The 14,623-nt window shown below is 38.4% G+C and overlaps 1 protein-coding gene across 1 annotated transcript in view; it reads right to left on the reverse strand.

The window, feature by feature from the left end:
* Nucleotides 1–14,623, reverse strand: part of ANAPC1 (anaphase promoting complex subunit 1) — a 199,411-nt gene that overhangs the window by 51,152 nt on the left and 133,636 nt on the right. The window contains exons 29-36 of the mRNA XM_006898935.1: nucleotides 10,009–10,100; nucleotides 9,042–9,176; nucleotides 8,298–8,380; nucleotides 6,510–6,588; nucleotides 4,007–4,081; nucleotides 1,775–1,851; nucleotides 610–700; nucleotides 466–519 (exon numbers count right to left, since the gene is read on the reverse strand). Coding sequence (XP_006898997.1) covers nucleotides 466–519; nucleotides 610–700; nucleotides 1,775–1,851; nucleotides 4,007–4,081; nucleotides 6,510–6,588; nucleotides 8,298–8,380; nucleotides 9,042–9,176; nucleotides 10,009–10,100 — 686 coding nt within the window. The remainder of the gene's footprint in view (nucleotides 1–465; nucleotides 520–609; nucleotides 701–1,774; nucleotides 1,852–4,006; nucleotides 4,082–6,509; nucleotides 6,589–8,297; nucleotides 8,381–9,041; nucleotides 9,177–10,008; nucleotides 10,101–14,623) is intronic.

A 14,623-nucleotide genomic window follows, 5' to 3' on the forward strand; every position in this document is an offset into this window, starting at 1 on the left:
TAAAAAAATTATAATGTAGGGAAAGCCATTAATTTATTCATTGTTATAACAAAAAAAAACAACAAAAAACCATATAGTCTTCCTGTCATCAGAGCAGCAAAACCTGAAAAACAGTTGTTCTCTGCAAAAAGCAATTCTTATCTTTAGTAGGTAGTAATTTTTTAAAAGGAAAACTTCCAATATTCAGTAAAAAATTAAATGAGGGGCAATCCATGAAAGTTTTGTCCTTTCTTAATTATGCTGTTGTCGCAGAATTCACAGCCATGCATTCTCAGAGGCTAATCATGCTCTCAATCTAGTAATACTCCAGACCAAGAAAGAGAGGTGGGAGACCCAATGATTCACATTTCCCATCCCAAGCTCAAACAGGAGAGATTTATTACTACACAGAAGTAATTGACGTTAATAAGTACATTTCCTTCAAGTTTGATTTTACTATCCAAAACTAATCACAAGATTACTTACTATAGAAGCATTAGGTGCAGATAAATAAGTCATAAAATCTTTTGCAAATTTATGCTGAAAAAAAAAAAGAAAGAATTTCATTAAAAGAAGCATCTGAAGACTGCTAAAAAATAAAAGAACATAATAAGCTAAGATATACCTTACCAAACAGTTAAATGCGGATAGGTTTTCTGATCCAGCAAATCGAAAACCCAGAGATAGGCAGGCCCCTGCGATTATGTAGACATGTGCTTGCCTAAAAATAGATTACAAAATGTAATGCTACCAATGCTTCACTTTAAAACACACTACTATCTTAGCATAAAAATAATAAGCATGTTTGTTGTTGCTGGTCTGGTCCATATACTCTGGAGAGTGTCACAGGTTTCTTTAGCAGAAACACTCTAAAGGCCCTTGCTCATAAAGTCAGCTTCCTGACTATACTACCTCATATGCAGCTAAAAAAGGTTATTTTTACATTTTTTAAACGCACTGTCAAGCTGCAGCCCTGTGCTGTTGTCCTCATCCCTGCACTGCGAGGCACTGGCATCATATTGGCCCCCAGGCCCAAGAAGCTCCTGTTGAGGGAACTGATAGCTGCTACTCCTGGGTCTGGGGGTGCATGGCGACCCTCAGTAACTTCACCAAGGTCACCTCTGATGCCACCTCCAAGACCTACAGCTACCTGATGCCTGAGCTCTGGAAAAAGACCAAGCCTGTCTGCCAGAAATTCACTGACTATCTCATAAAGATACAGAGCGGAGTCTCTGTGCAGAGCACACAGGCCCCAGGTGTGGCCACCACAGAGTGGATTTAGTGTAAGAGAAATAAAGTGAACTAACATTGTCAAAAAAAAAAAAGAGAGAGAAAGGATGAAAGCCTAATTTACACAAGTGAAAGGACTGTCAATAATGGTCGTGAACGGGAAGAGCTCTATATTCTAACAAAAAAAAAAACCCCAAAACCAAAAAAAAAACCACAACCAAAAACTACAAGCATTTGATAAATAAGAGATAAGCTTGAGAATTCAGAAAAACTAACTCAAGGAGAATTTTAGTCTTAAGCAGGGTACTTCAATTTAACAATACTAGGGCAGTTCATCTACATTATACATTCCAGTGTTGTAACTGTTGTTCGGTACCATGTGTTGAGTACAACTCATACATAACAACCCTAAAAACAACAGATCTGAACCTTGTCCTATCCTGTGCTGTCCTCATCATCTCTGGTGCAAGCACCCTTCAATCTGTCTTGTTCAGGGGTCTTCCTCACAATATCCCTTTCCAAGCAATAGCACCATGTCCAAAGTATGAAGCATTATGGTACTTACGACAAAGTCTCCAAGTTCAAATCCTCAGAGCAAGGTAATTCAATTTCACTGAGAGAGATACTGTTTTCTCTGATAATCTGCAAGAAAATGAGCAAGAATATTTAGACATTAATGTACAAATTATAAATATTTAGAATTATGGAGAATAATATTCTGCTTACCACGTCCACATTTATATAAAACAAGCATTAAGCATTCCTAAGCCATTTCAAAAGCATTCTCTTTTAAGCACATAAACAGAATCCAATTGCAAATCAAAGATGGGCAATAGAGAAGTAACAGTGAATGAGAATGAGTGGATATAAACGGGAGTGTTTAAGTATATTCTCTATAAATAACAAAGTAACATTTCACACTGTTATTAAACACAAGATAACAGCTGGTAAGAACTGGAGCAAGGATGACTAGAAGCAATAGTGAAGGGGTAAATTATAATGGCATAGAACTCTTAATAAAAATCTTAAGCTTCATGCAATGGTTTATCACTGAGTCAACATACCTACCAAGAGTGAGATAATGTGTTATGTTAATTTTGCAAGGTAGCCTAAACCTAGAAAATTGTTTAAATAAGTATCTCTTTCCTTTTAGTACATGTAGTGAACTAAGTATTAAAAATGCATAGGCTCTCTTTTTGGAGGCCTGCTTTCCTGAGACACTAGGACACAGCACTCAGCTGCACTGCTCACTAGTCTCTGCAACACTGATCTGCATCATCCACAATCGCCACAGTGGACGTCCTGTCCCAGTCCATTTCAGTTCACTAGTACTTAGGGAAGACCAACAAATAAGGAAGGCTCCAGAAGAGTCAATACTTTTGAATTGTGGTATTGGCAAAGAATATTTAGTATACCATTAACTGCCAAAAGAATAAACAAATGTGTCTTGAAGGAAGTGAAACCAAGAGTGCTTTTTAGAGGCAATGAGGATGAAACTTCATCTCACTCACTTTGGGCACATTTCCAGCAACCAGTCCTTGGAGAGAGCTATCATGCTAACAAAGGTAAATGTCCTCTGCTTATATAACTTATTTATTGCTAGCTATGAGTTGGGTTACTTCCTGACTCATAAAACACATAAATGGAAAAGAAAATGTTTTGCATGAATTCTCAACAAGGACTAGGAAATGGAGACAGGGCGAAGATGTGTACTGATTTGTGAAAACAGCTGAAGTAAAATGAACGGATTTGGAAATGGTGACAGTAATGGAGAGTCATGGAACTTAAAATATGTGCCAGATAGTGACCCAGGTTTCCTCCTATGCCAGGGCCCACCGTCCAGAGCAAAAACCCTTAGTAAGTACCAGACAGTCCTCAGGTTTCCTCCCGGCCCTGGGACCACTGTCCAGGGTAAAAACCCTTAGTAAGTACCAGACAGTCCCTCAGGTTTCCTCCCGGCCCTGGGACCACTGTCCAGGGTAAAAACCCTTAGTAAGTACCAGACAGTCCCTCCGGTTTCCTCCTGGCCCTGGGCCCACCGTCCAGGGTAAAAACTCTCAGTAAGTGCCAGATCACCACAAAACAGACTAACAATCAGTTAGACAGTACCTGTGCAACCTAGCTGCAATATACCACAGAACCATTAACAAGGGCCAGGCACACAGGGCCGATGGGAAGAAGGGTCCCAGAAGGGTCAAAAGGCACTATTCCTTTCCATCTAAGACACAGGCCCTCATGAAATTTTGACTTTGGGTCCTTCCTGGTTAGTTGTGCTCTGTGTTAACTTGGTGCTGAAGATTGCAATTATTCCTCACAAGTGACTTTTTCATGTGATGCTGCCATTACTATGTGCTGTCAAGCTGAAACCCTTCCAGTGGGTTTTTAGAAACTGTAAATCACCCAGGATGATACTATACATCTTTCTACCTTGGTGAAGATGGTAGATATGAACTGCATGAATTCTGGGTGGCAGCCAATTCCTTACCACAAGTCCACCACATGACAGGAGAGGTGGAGTGCAGGGTTTGGAAACAGACGAAGTCTTATAATCCTAGCCAATTCACAGTGGTTTCTAGTAAATAAAGTAATTTTTTGTTTAATTAAAAAATATGCATACAGACTATCTGGTTTCAACTCCCAAGAACAGAATTAGTCTCTTATGAAGAAGCTAGTAGGTTGGAAACACAACCTTTCGGTCAGCAGTTGAACCCTTTACCAGAATGAAGTACAGAGTTTGGAAATTTCCTACATAAACCATATCTTATGCCATTAAGTGATATTTACTGTATATACTTACTTGAGGAACGTTGCTATCAACCCACTTGGAATTTGGTAATATATCATCCCACAGAATCAGGCATCGAGCAAGGGTCTTAAAAATGCAAAACAGATAAAACTAATTAGATCAAGCTAAGTTCTCAGATTTTAGAACAATACTAATAAGCAGAACAATTTAGGAATCAATTACAAACTAACAGGAATTTGGAAAAATTAAATGTATGATATCCAACCTGCTGCTGTTGTGTGCCGTCGTGTTGCCTGCAACTTGGGAGTGACCATACAACAGCTCTCAACTTTGCTCTATCCTGTGCCAATCTCATTGTCTCGGACACACCTACTCTCATTACGTCAGTCACTGAATCATAGAAGGTCTTCCTCTCCTGCGCTGTCCCGCCACCCTACCAAGCATGACTCCCTCCCAAGGACTGGTCCCTCCTTGCAATATGTCCAAAATACGTCAGATGAAGCTTCAGAATCCTTGCCTCCAAGGAGAGCCTGGTTTAACCTTCTCTAGGACAAATCTGTTCATTCTCTTAGCAGTCCATGGTATATTCAATACTCTTCTCCAACACCATAGCTTAAAGGCATCAATTCTCCTTCTATCATCCCTAGTCATTGTCCAGTATATCCAACCTACTCATTAAAATATTAAAATACTATCACAGAAAAACTACAATTGAGTTGATCAGCATTTAAGCTTGCCAGGAGTAGAGCTCAAAAACTAAAAAAAAAGGGTGGGGGGAAATACCACAAAAAACCCCACCACCCCAAAAACAAAAAAACAACAACCCAACAAAAATTTATGAGAGTATACATAACTCCGAAAGCAAGTAGGGTTATACTTTCTCTTATGTAAATATAATAATAAACAAAACATTAACAGCTCGTTACTGTTTAGTTGCAACCACTTAACAGCTGATTTTCCAGTAAAGTCTGAGACGATAAACTGCACAGGATGAGACTGCCTATCATTCTCTCTCAGAGAAGCTGGAGGTTTTGAACCACCTGTCCTTGGGGTTGGCAATGCAACTCTCTCTATTCATTAAGCAAATGTCCTAAATGGAATAAATAGGGACTCTATAATATCTTATATAAAAGACAGCAAAACAGCACAAGGTTCAGTTCTGTTATTCAGAGGGTCTTTATAAATTACAGTTGAAAAGAAAGCACTAAACAGTACCAAAAAAACAATCAATATAGGTAAGCATTCACCTTTAACAGTATTCTAATACAAAAGAAAGCAGTAATTAAGTCCTATCCAATTCTTTGTTAAAAAATTTGAATGTATGTTAAGTGGAAATGTCTCTCTAAAACATTACATATCAAGATAGCTGGGATTCTTAAAATCCCTTTGAGAAATTGCAAAATTGCTGTGGTATACAATGGAATACTACGCAGCACTGAAAAATTAACTCATAAAATATTATACAAAATGGGTGACCATGGAGGACATTATGTTGAGTGAAATATCTCAGTCACAAAAGGGCAAATACTGCATAACGCCACTGTTATAAAACAGGACTGACATGGGGTTGGGAGGAAACTAAGAAAAGAGGAAATAAATAATAAATACTGCATTTAAATCAATGAGGAAAAGAACAGTTTAAAATAAATATCTAATTAGATATTATTTGCATTACAACAGTCCAGAATAAGAAGTGCACAGCAAAGTGTCCAGGGCCAGGGGGCGGGGGTGGGGGTAATTCTGCAACAATAAAAGAATCTTTTTACAGAGAAAAGGGAACTGTGGTGGGTAGGGAGGAAAATGTGCAACAATGAATGAACGGAAATCGCAAGTTTTTGTAAACTTTTGCTAAAATATCAATTAAAAAAATAACTTAAAAGCAAAACCGAAAAACCCTGCTCATTTCAAAAAGAATACTGCCACTTTTTAAAAATCAACGTTCACTATAAAAAATGAAAGCAATTTCAATAAACATCCACCAACAAATGCATAAACAAAATAAATACACAATGGAATATTCATCCATGCTACAAGATGGATGAATACAGAAAACATTATTATAATGATGGAGATAAGTCAGTTAAAACAGGTCAGATATTGTATGCTCATAAATAGAAGAAACAGGCATATGTTCAGAGCTTAAAGCTCACATGATAGGAGGAAGGAAGGGGAACACTGAGCTTTGGTTAGTAGTGGTAAAATAATGTGGCAACAAATAGTGGTGACGGCTGTCCAACATAAAGAACCTAGTTAATGTCACTAAATTATACATGCAAATTAAACTGGCAAATTTGTTGTTATATTTATTTTATTTTTTTAATTAAATTTTTAATTTTTTTTTTTACAGAGGTTTTGGATTTCCATTCATTCATTGCCGCAATTTTCTCCCTGTTATATTTATTTTTATAAAAATAAGCAAAACCACACTGCCAACTAGATACATGTGAGAGTTAACAGCAAAAGGTTCTCTGTAAGACATTCTTTGTGAGAACCATAACTGAACTTGAGTACTTGTTAGACTAGAACAAAAGGAAGACCTGCAAAAGCACCATACCCTGAGCAAGAGAAATTCTGGTTTCACAAAGTCCAGCAAATACATGGTGTCAGGAGCTCGGAGCCAATCTGCAATGGATCTGTTGATGGAGGATAGTTATCAAAAAGTGTTTTCAAGTAAATAACAAAATAATCAAGAATCCCAAGACAGATGTTAAAATGTTTCTCACTACTTAATTTCCCTGTTGTATATTTTACACTCCGTAAGGTTTATACATTCATCATAAAGCATAGGGTTTGTTCTGTTCACAGATGGAATTGGAATGCCATGATAAACATTCACCCAAATACTAGATCAATAAATATTTGCTTTTAACAATGTATGTTAACTGTGAATATATTTACTTTTTCTTAGGAAAATAATGAGAACACTAAAACACTTCTTTCATCTTAAAATTTTTTTAAATTAACAGACTTAAGTAAATGAAATAATAAACAAAACAACAACTCATTGCTTCTAAGCTGGAACTGACTAAGAGCTGACCCTCAAGTGGGTTAAAAAGTTGCAAACAGAAATACCATCTGACCCAGCAACTCCACTACTGGGAATATACCCTAAAGAAACCATCACCACCTCCCAAGCAGATATATACACACCCATGTTTATTACAGCTTTGTTCACAAAAGCAAAGTGCTGGAAACAATCTAAGTGCCCATCAACAAACGAAAGGATAGAGACGCTGTGGTATACATTCACACAGTGTAATACTATGCTGCATTGAAAAACAAGGAACTCATAAACTATACAAAATGAGTGACCCTGGAGGAAATTATGTTGAGTGAAATATCTCAGTCACAGAAGGACAAATACTGCATGGTGCCACTGTTGTAAAACAGGACTGTCCTTGGGGTTGGAGGAGACTGAGAAAGATGGGTTCAATAATGTATACTGCACTGAAACAGATGAGGGAGAAAACTGTTTAAAAGGGATATGTGATTAGCTATTCATGACAGAAGTCCAGAATGAAGGCTACGTAATGGAGTGGACGTGAGGGGAGGGATTATGTAACAGGGAAAAAAATTTTCTTTTACTTTTCAAAGAGAAGAGCGAATTAGGGGGAGGACTGAGCAGGGAGAAAAGTTCTACAATGAATAATTGGAAATACCAAGTCTCTGTAAACTTTCATTAAAATTAATTAAAAAAAATTAAACATGGCTCCAAATTGGCTACTCTACGTAAAACGTAAAAAGTTAAATGTCAGAGATTACTTTCAATTTAAATATCCATTATCAGAATTGGAAAGAAAGTGGTAAGAAAGTAAAAATGGTAAGAGAGATCTTTAAATTAACACAAAACTACTTTTTAAAATGATGGCCAAGAATTTCTGATTTAGGGAGCTCTAGTGATAAGCAATTATGCTGTCAACCCATAGGCAGGGCGTACAAATCTAACAGCTCCTCCATGGAAGAAAGATGGGCAATCTCTTCCCATGCTATTTGGAGGCTGTGAAAACATACTGGAAGGTCGGCTATCAGTTGGTTCCAGTTCAACAGTACGTACAACATTATTTCTGATTAAACAGTCCTACACAATATCCAAAATTAATGAAATAAAACCTGGGTTTCGTTTAGAGGTCAAGAATACCAACTAAAGCAAGAGAAGAGAAAATGGCAATTTTATTTTCAAATACTATTTAAAAATAAAATGTATTACATCTAAATAAAATCTACACATGTAGAGTATTTAATTAAGGTGATAAACTACAAGAGAAATAAACACATTAGACAATTTAGTTTTACTACTGAGTTCAGAAAAAAATCTCACACAGGAGGCAGGGAAGGCCAATACCTGTTGTTGGTTTTTAAGTAGATCATAGCCAAAGCAAGAGTGGCCCCAGGACAAGTCACGTCCACATTGATGGTGTCTCCTTCCTGTCAAAAGAAACATGTGTGGTTTCTTCTGGACAAGTGTCTGGTGGTTCCTACTGTTCCAGGGCTTCCATAATACCAGACAGGAAACCCCATGGTGCAGGCTCCTGATGATAACTTTTGGACCAGGCAATCGCGGAGAACGCATTTTTGCAAAATACCTGTAAACACGTATGCTTTTCATGCAATGTGGATTTCTGAATTTGCTTTCAAAATTGCGAGTAAGAATTAGAAAACTTTCTGCATTGGAATATCAATGACTGCTGTTAGAAGTTTTATTTTTATCATTACAATTGTTCTATCTAGGCTTTTATGAATACTGGATGTTAGCAGACTTGTTCAGTCTCAATCTGGAAGGAAATCGAAGGCACCAGAGCGAGCAGAATGAAGCTGAAGCTGCAGCAATGCAGATGCAGGTGGACATCACTTCACTAAAAGCTTCACTAAACCTGGATGTTTTTGATCTTTGGACTTTTTAAAACTCTTGTAAGCATTTTTAAGTGAAAATAAACTTGGATTTTTAAAAAGGAAAAAAGAAACATGTTCATGTAAAAGAGGGCTGATACTAGCCACTAATTCAAATTAATCAACCCATAAATGTGTGTATAAAAATCACTAATACTTTCAAATTAACTTGATAATTTCTACTTTGTTTGTAACTTACTTTGATTTGATAACTTGGAGATTTATGTTTCTCCCTGTGCATTCCGACTTGAAATCGCCTATGACCTCCAACCATGTACTGATACAGCTGCTCTGGCACGTTGAGATCAGACATACCTATCAAATTACTGCCATGCTTGAAGACAAAGGAAACAACACATCTGTTAAAGGAAACAGTATGACCAAAGACCCATAACACATTCCTGAAAATTAAAGAAATGTAAATTAATTTCTAAAATTAATGTAATTATTACCCATTGGGAGATCAAGGGAAGAGACAATTTAAATAGACCAGCTTCTCCACAGGAGAAGGATGGGCAACTGTTTCTCTCTCAATGCTGCCTCTGGAAACCCGCTAGGGGTTCAGCTAGGAGTCGTATCCAACTCAACGGCTGACTCAACAGTATCTCACAGCAGCATGACCAGTACAGTACTTCCCCATTGTGTCAGTCATTTCCTTAGTTCATGTGTCAAATGTGAAGAGGAAAAACCCTAAACCTGTCAAATACAGGGTGGCTTTTCAGAAGGTAAACAGGAAAATCCTTAAAGCATTATCATTTTCTGCAATTCAGTTTTACCAAAACACTATTGTAGTAGTTCTTCCAGGGCCCTATATTTAAAGAAATCTACTGGTAATTCTGTATTATGGTTCTTGGACAGCATTAACGAGGGTCTACGATAATGCTGCATTCTGTCACACAAAGCAAATGTTGTTCTGGAAAACAGAGTGAACTTCAGGGCAGCACAAAGGGTTATGGGATAGTTCGAACCACCACTGCAAACTTTTGAGGTACTCTATACACTATGTTCTGTTTCCTACTCAATTACTTACATTATAATATTACTCTTAGAGCCAGGAATCATGCTGAGTCAAAACAAAGCACAGCGGTATTCAAAGTGAAGTTTCCAGGTTACATTTCAAAACAGACACTCTAAGTGAAACATTAGAAGGCACAGACTATGCTTACCCCTAAACAAACCATGCCCAGAGCCAAGCCAGCAGCCAGAGAGTATGATTCTCTGTCGGTGCAGTATTCCATTTCAGGGCCTGGTGGTCGGCCTACAAGAAAGAAGGTAACCCACAGTTCAAGCCAGTCTCCTAAAGCCCCATCTCCAAAATATCATTAAACATTTCCTTTCTATTAAGTTGTATAAGACAGCTACAGATTCAACAGAATTCCACTCAACAAGTAATTTAAATACCCATGGAAAAGCCCCAGAATAGTTCTTTTGACAACTTAAGTCTCCAAAAGCAATTAATTTCAAAACATTGTAAAACTCAGAGTTCTACCAAAAATGTTACCAAGAAGTGGGGGGGAAAACCTTTTTTAAGTGAGAGGGTGTTCAATAAAAATGTCTTCATTTTTAATCTTTTTTATTTTGTTTATGTTATATTTTCAAATTCATTAAACAGATGTCCTAATATATGACTAGAGCAACACAGCAACAGAGAACTGCCAGATATGCACGCTGGGTTTAAAAGAGGTCGTGATACTAGGGATATTATAGCTAATGTCAGATGGATCTTGGCAAGAAAGCAGAGTACCACAGGAATGTCTATATAAACTATGCAAAGGCATTTGACTGTGTAGATCACAAGCTGTGGCTGACTCTGAAAAGAATGGGAATCCCAGAACATTTGATTGTGCTTATGCGAAACCTATACTTGGATCAAGAGGCAGTATAGAACAGAGCAAGGAGACACTACATGGTTCAAAATCGGGAAGGGCATCCACCAGGGGTGTATTCTGTCTCCATACCTTTTCAATCTGTATGCAGGAACACTGGGCTGTAGGTGGTAGAATGTGGCATCAGGATTGGTGGAAGATTTATCAACAACCTGCATTATGCAAGAGACCCAACCCTCCTTGCTGAAACGGAAGAGGACCTGAAGCACTTGCTACAGAAGGTCAACGACCACAGCCTTCAATATGGATTGAAGCTTAAAACCAAGAAAACAAAGATTCTCACCACTGGGCCAACTGGCAGCATCAGGATGGATGGTGAAGAGATTGAGATAGTTAAAAGTTTTAATTTGCTTGGCTCCACAGCTCTTGGTACCAGCAGCCAGGAAATCAAGAGACGAATTTCATTATGAAAGTCAGCTGTCAGGGACCTCTTCAGAGTACTGAAGAGAAACAACATCAGGCTGGAGACTAAGGTGTGCCTGATCAGGGCTATAGTCTTCACAACTGTGTGCTATGCATCGGAGAATTGGACAGTGACTAGGGATGGCAGAAAGAGAATTGATACCTTTGAGCTGTGGTGCTGAAAAAGAGTGTTGAATATACCATGGACTGTAAGAACAAATAGGTTTGTCCTGGAGAGGGTGAAGCCAGCTGTTCCTTGGAGTCCAGGACTCTGAAGCTTCATCAGACAATATTTGGGGCATGCTGCAAGGAGGGACCAGTCTTTGGAGACGGACGTCATGAAGACTCTCGATGAGATGGATCAATTCATCCATTGGGGTAGTGGGAGTAGGTGTTTTGGAGACAGTGAAGTTGGCACAGGATAGAGCAGAGTGTAGGGCTCTTGTACACAGGGTTGCTATGGGTCGCAAGGGACTCGATGGCGCATAACAACACCAGTAACAGATAGGAAGGAAAATTTCCCATACTTAACTGTTGTTGTAGTTGTTAGGTGCCATTGAGTGGAGCACAGTGTTCTATCATGTGCCATCCTCACATTTCCTGACATACAAGAGCCCACTACAGCAGTAACCATGTCAATGCACCTAGTTGAGGGTCTTCCTCTCCTTTGCCAACCCTCCACCCTTCCCAGCATCATGTCCTTCTCCAAGGAACAGCTTCTCCTAGCAACATGCCCAAAGTATAAGAGGCAAAGTCCCATCATTCTTACCTCAAAAGAACACTCCGGCCTTACCACCCCAAGACATATTTGTTCGTTTTCTTGGCCGCCCACGGGATGTTCAGTGCTCTTCTCCAACAACACAGCTCAAAGACATTAATTCTTTTTCTGTCATCCTTATTCAGTGTCCAGCTCTCAGATGCATAGCTAGTAATCGGAAAGACTACGGCCTGAATCAGACACATCTTGGTCCTCAAAATGACATCACTGCTGCTCAGTAACTTGGAACAGTCCCTCCTAACTGCAGATTTTCCTAGTGCAATGCATCTTCTTATTCCCTGACTGCTGGTACCTTAGGTGTTAACTGTGGATCTAAGCAAGAGGAAGCTGTTGACACTTTCAATCTATCCATCCATGATGACGCTGTCTATCAGTCCAGTGGAAGAATCTTCGTTTTCCTGACACCAGAGATGCAATCCATACTGTGTCCAAGGCTACATTCCTTGATCTTCTACAACAAGTGCTTCAAGTCCTCCACACTTTCGGCAAGCAAGGTTGTATTATCTGTAGAATAACGCACGTTACTAATGAGTCTCTCTCCAATCCTGATGCCACTCTCCTTCTCATAGATTACAGCTTCTTGGATAATTTGCTCAGCATACAGATTAAATAAGTATGGAGAGAGAATACAACCCTGGCACACTCCCTTCCCAATTCCAAATCATACAATGCTCCCCTGCTCAACCGATACAATACTTAGACCTACTGTATTACAACTCTCACAGGGAGCTGCCTTGCTAGTGGCACCTCTCTAGCAGTTCAAATCCACCACTGGCTCAAAGGGAGAAAGATGGACAGTCTTCTCACACATGATTCAGTCTGGAAAAGCCAATGGAGAATTAGCTATGAGTTCAATCTGACTCAACAACGATGAGCTACATGAGTACTGTGATTGTATTTCTATATTATGGTTGTAAAATTTTTTCTATGAATCAAAATTCATACTTTATAAAAGACACAACAATAACTCATTTTTAATGTTTATACAGAAAAGAAAAACACAGTCTAAAAACATGCAACACAATCACAAAATCCTGAAAAATAAAAAAAGCAACCAGTGCCACAGGGTGTCAAGCTGCTCAAAAAAGGCAAGCGCTCTTAAAAAAATAAAAAGGCAAGTGCACCTGTCTGGCTGTTCAAATCCACCAGTGGCTCTGAGGAAAATGGTCAGTCTCCTCCATTCCTTCCCCAGGCTCAGAAACCAATTGGAAGGGCAGCCAGGAGTCAGTTCCAATTTGACGGCAGTGAGTAAGCAATTTTTTGCATCAACTCAGTGAGACAATGCACAAAATAAAACCTTAAAAACAATATAACTGTAAGAAACACAATGTGAATGAAGAACAGTGTGAAACACAATGTGTACCAACTTTGTAAGCAAATCAATACAAAATTTAAAAAAAGTATGACAATGATAGTAAGACTACAGTAACACTATGTACATTCTATCAGAAAAGAATATAGCAACAAAAGAGCAAATGCTCTATTTACAATATGAAAGTTATAATTGTACATTTTGATTATTATTAGATAATAAAGTAGCACACAGAGGATGCCAAACTACCTTGTTTAAATGAGCAATCTTGAATAAAAGTTTTCACAAGATAAAATTAGTGTTAGGTGTTTCTATCATCCATAACTACTCTATGAACAACAGATCTGAGCCCTGCCCTAGCCGACACCCTCCTTGTTCTATGAACAACAGATCTGAGCCCTGCCCTAGCCTGTACCCTTCCTATCTGTCCTGCTCAAGCCCAGTGGGATAGTCACACGTCAATTCATTCCGCTGAGGTTCTTCCTCTCTCTCACTGTCCTATCTTTGCCAGCATTACATCTTTATCCAAGGACTGTTCTCTCCTGAAAATATGTGGAGTTATGTGAATCAAAGTTTCAACAAACTTGCCTCTAAGAAGCATGGTATTCTACTTCCTCTAAGATAAATTAGTTTGTTTGGGTTTTTTGGAAGTCCATGGTATAATCAACACATTTAGAAATACATCTATAAAAAATATAATAAACATTAAAATCTATAACATAAAATATAATTCTATTAAATCTATGAATATAAGTAAAACAACAGACGTCTATTCTCAAAACTTTATTCACTGTCCAACTTTTAGATGCATAAGCAACAACTGAAAATACAATGGCTTAGTGTTTAAACAGATATTGTGCTTTTTAGCACTTTGAAGAGGTCCATCAAAGCAGATTTCCTCAATGGAACATGTTTTTCTGATTTCTTGACTGCTCCTACCATGAGTGTTAATGAGAATCAAAATGAAATTAAATCACTGACAACTTCAATCTTTTCTCCATCTATCATGATGCTGTCTATTGGTCCAATGATGAGGACTTTTGCTTTACTGATGTTAAGATGTAACTGTAGTCTCTCTTTAATCTGCAGTAAGTGCTTTCAAGCCATTTTCACTTTCAGCAACCAGGTTGTGGCATCTGCTTCTAACACAGGTTATCAATGAGTTTTCCTCCAATTCTGATTCCACTTTTTTTTTTATAACATTTTTTTTCTTGGAAAAAACATACTGGCGGTACAAGGAGGTGAGGGTTGGGGGCAGAAGGGTGAGGATGGGCCAGGATGCAGTTGCAGAACTGCACAGTTTGGTCGGTGGGGGGAGCAGGTGAAGAAAATGATGAGGGTCCAGTGGGAACCAGATGCTACAGAGGAATGACAAGCATTTTCCAATAATAATTAAACCAACT

Source organism: Elephantulus edwardii, unplaced genomic scaffold (assembly GCF_000299155.1).
Source record: "Elephantulus edwardii isolate Elephantulus edwardi_28Jun2011 unplaced genomic scaffold, EleEdw1.0 scaffold00241, whole genome shotgun sequence".
Classification (NCBI taxonomy): Eukaryota; Metazoa; Chordata; class Mammalia; order Macroscelidea; family Macroscelididae; genus Elephantulus; species Elephantulus edwardii.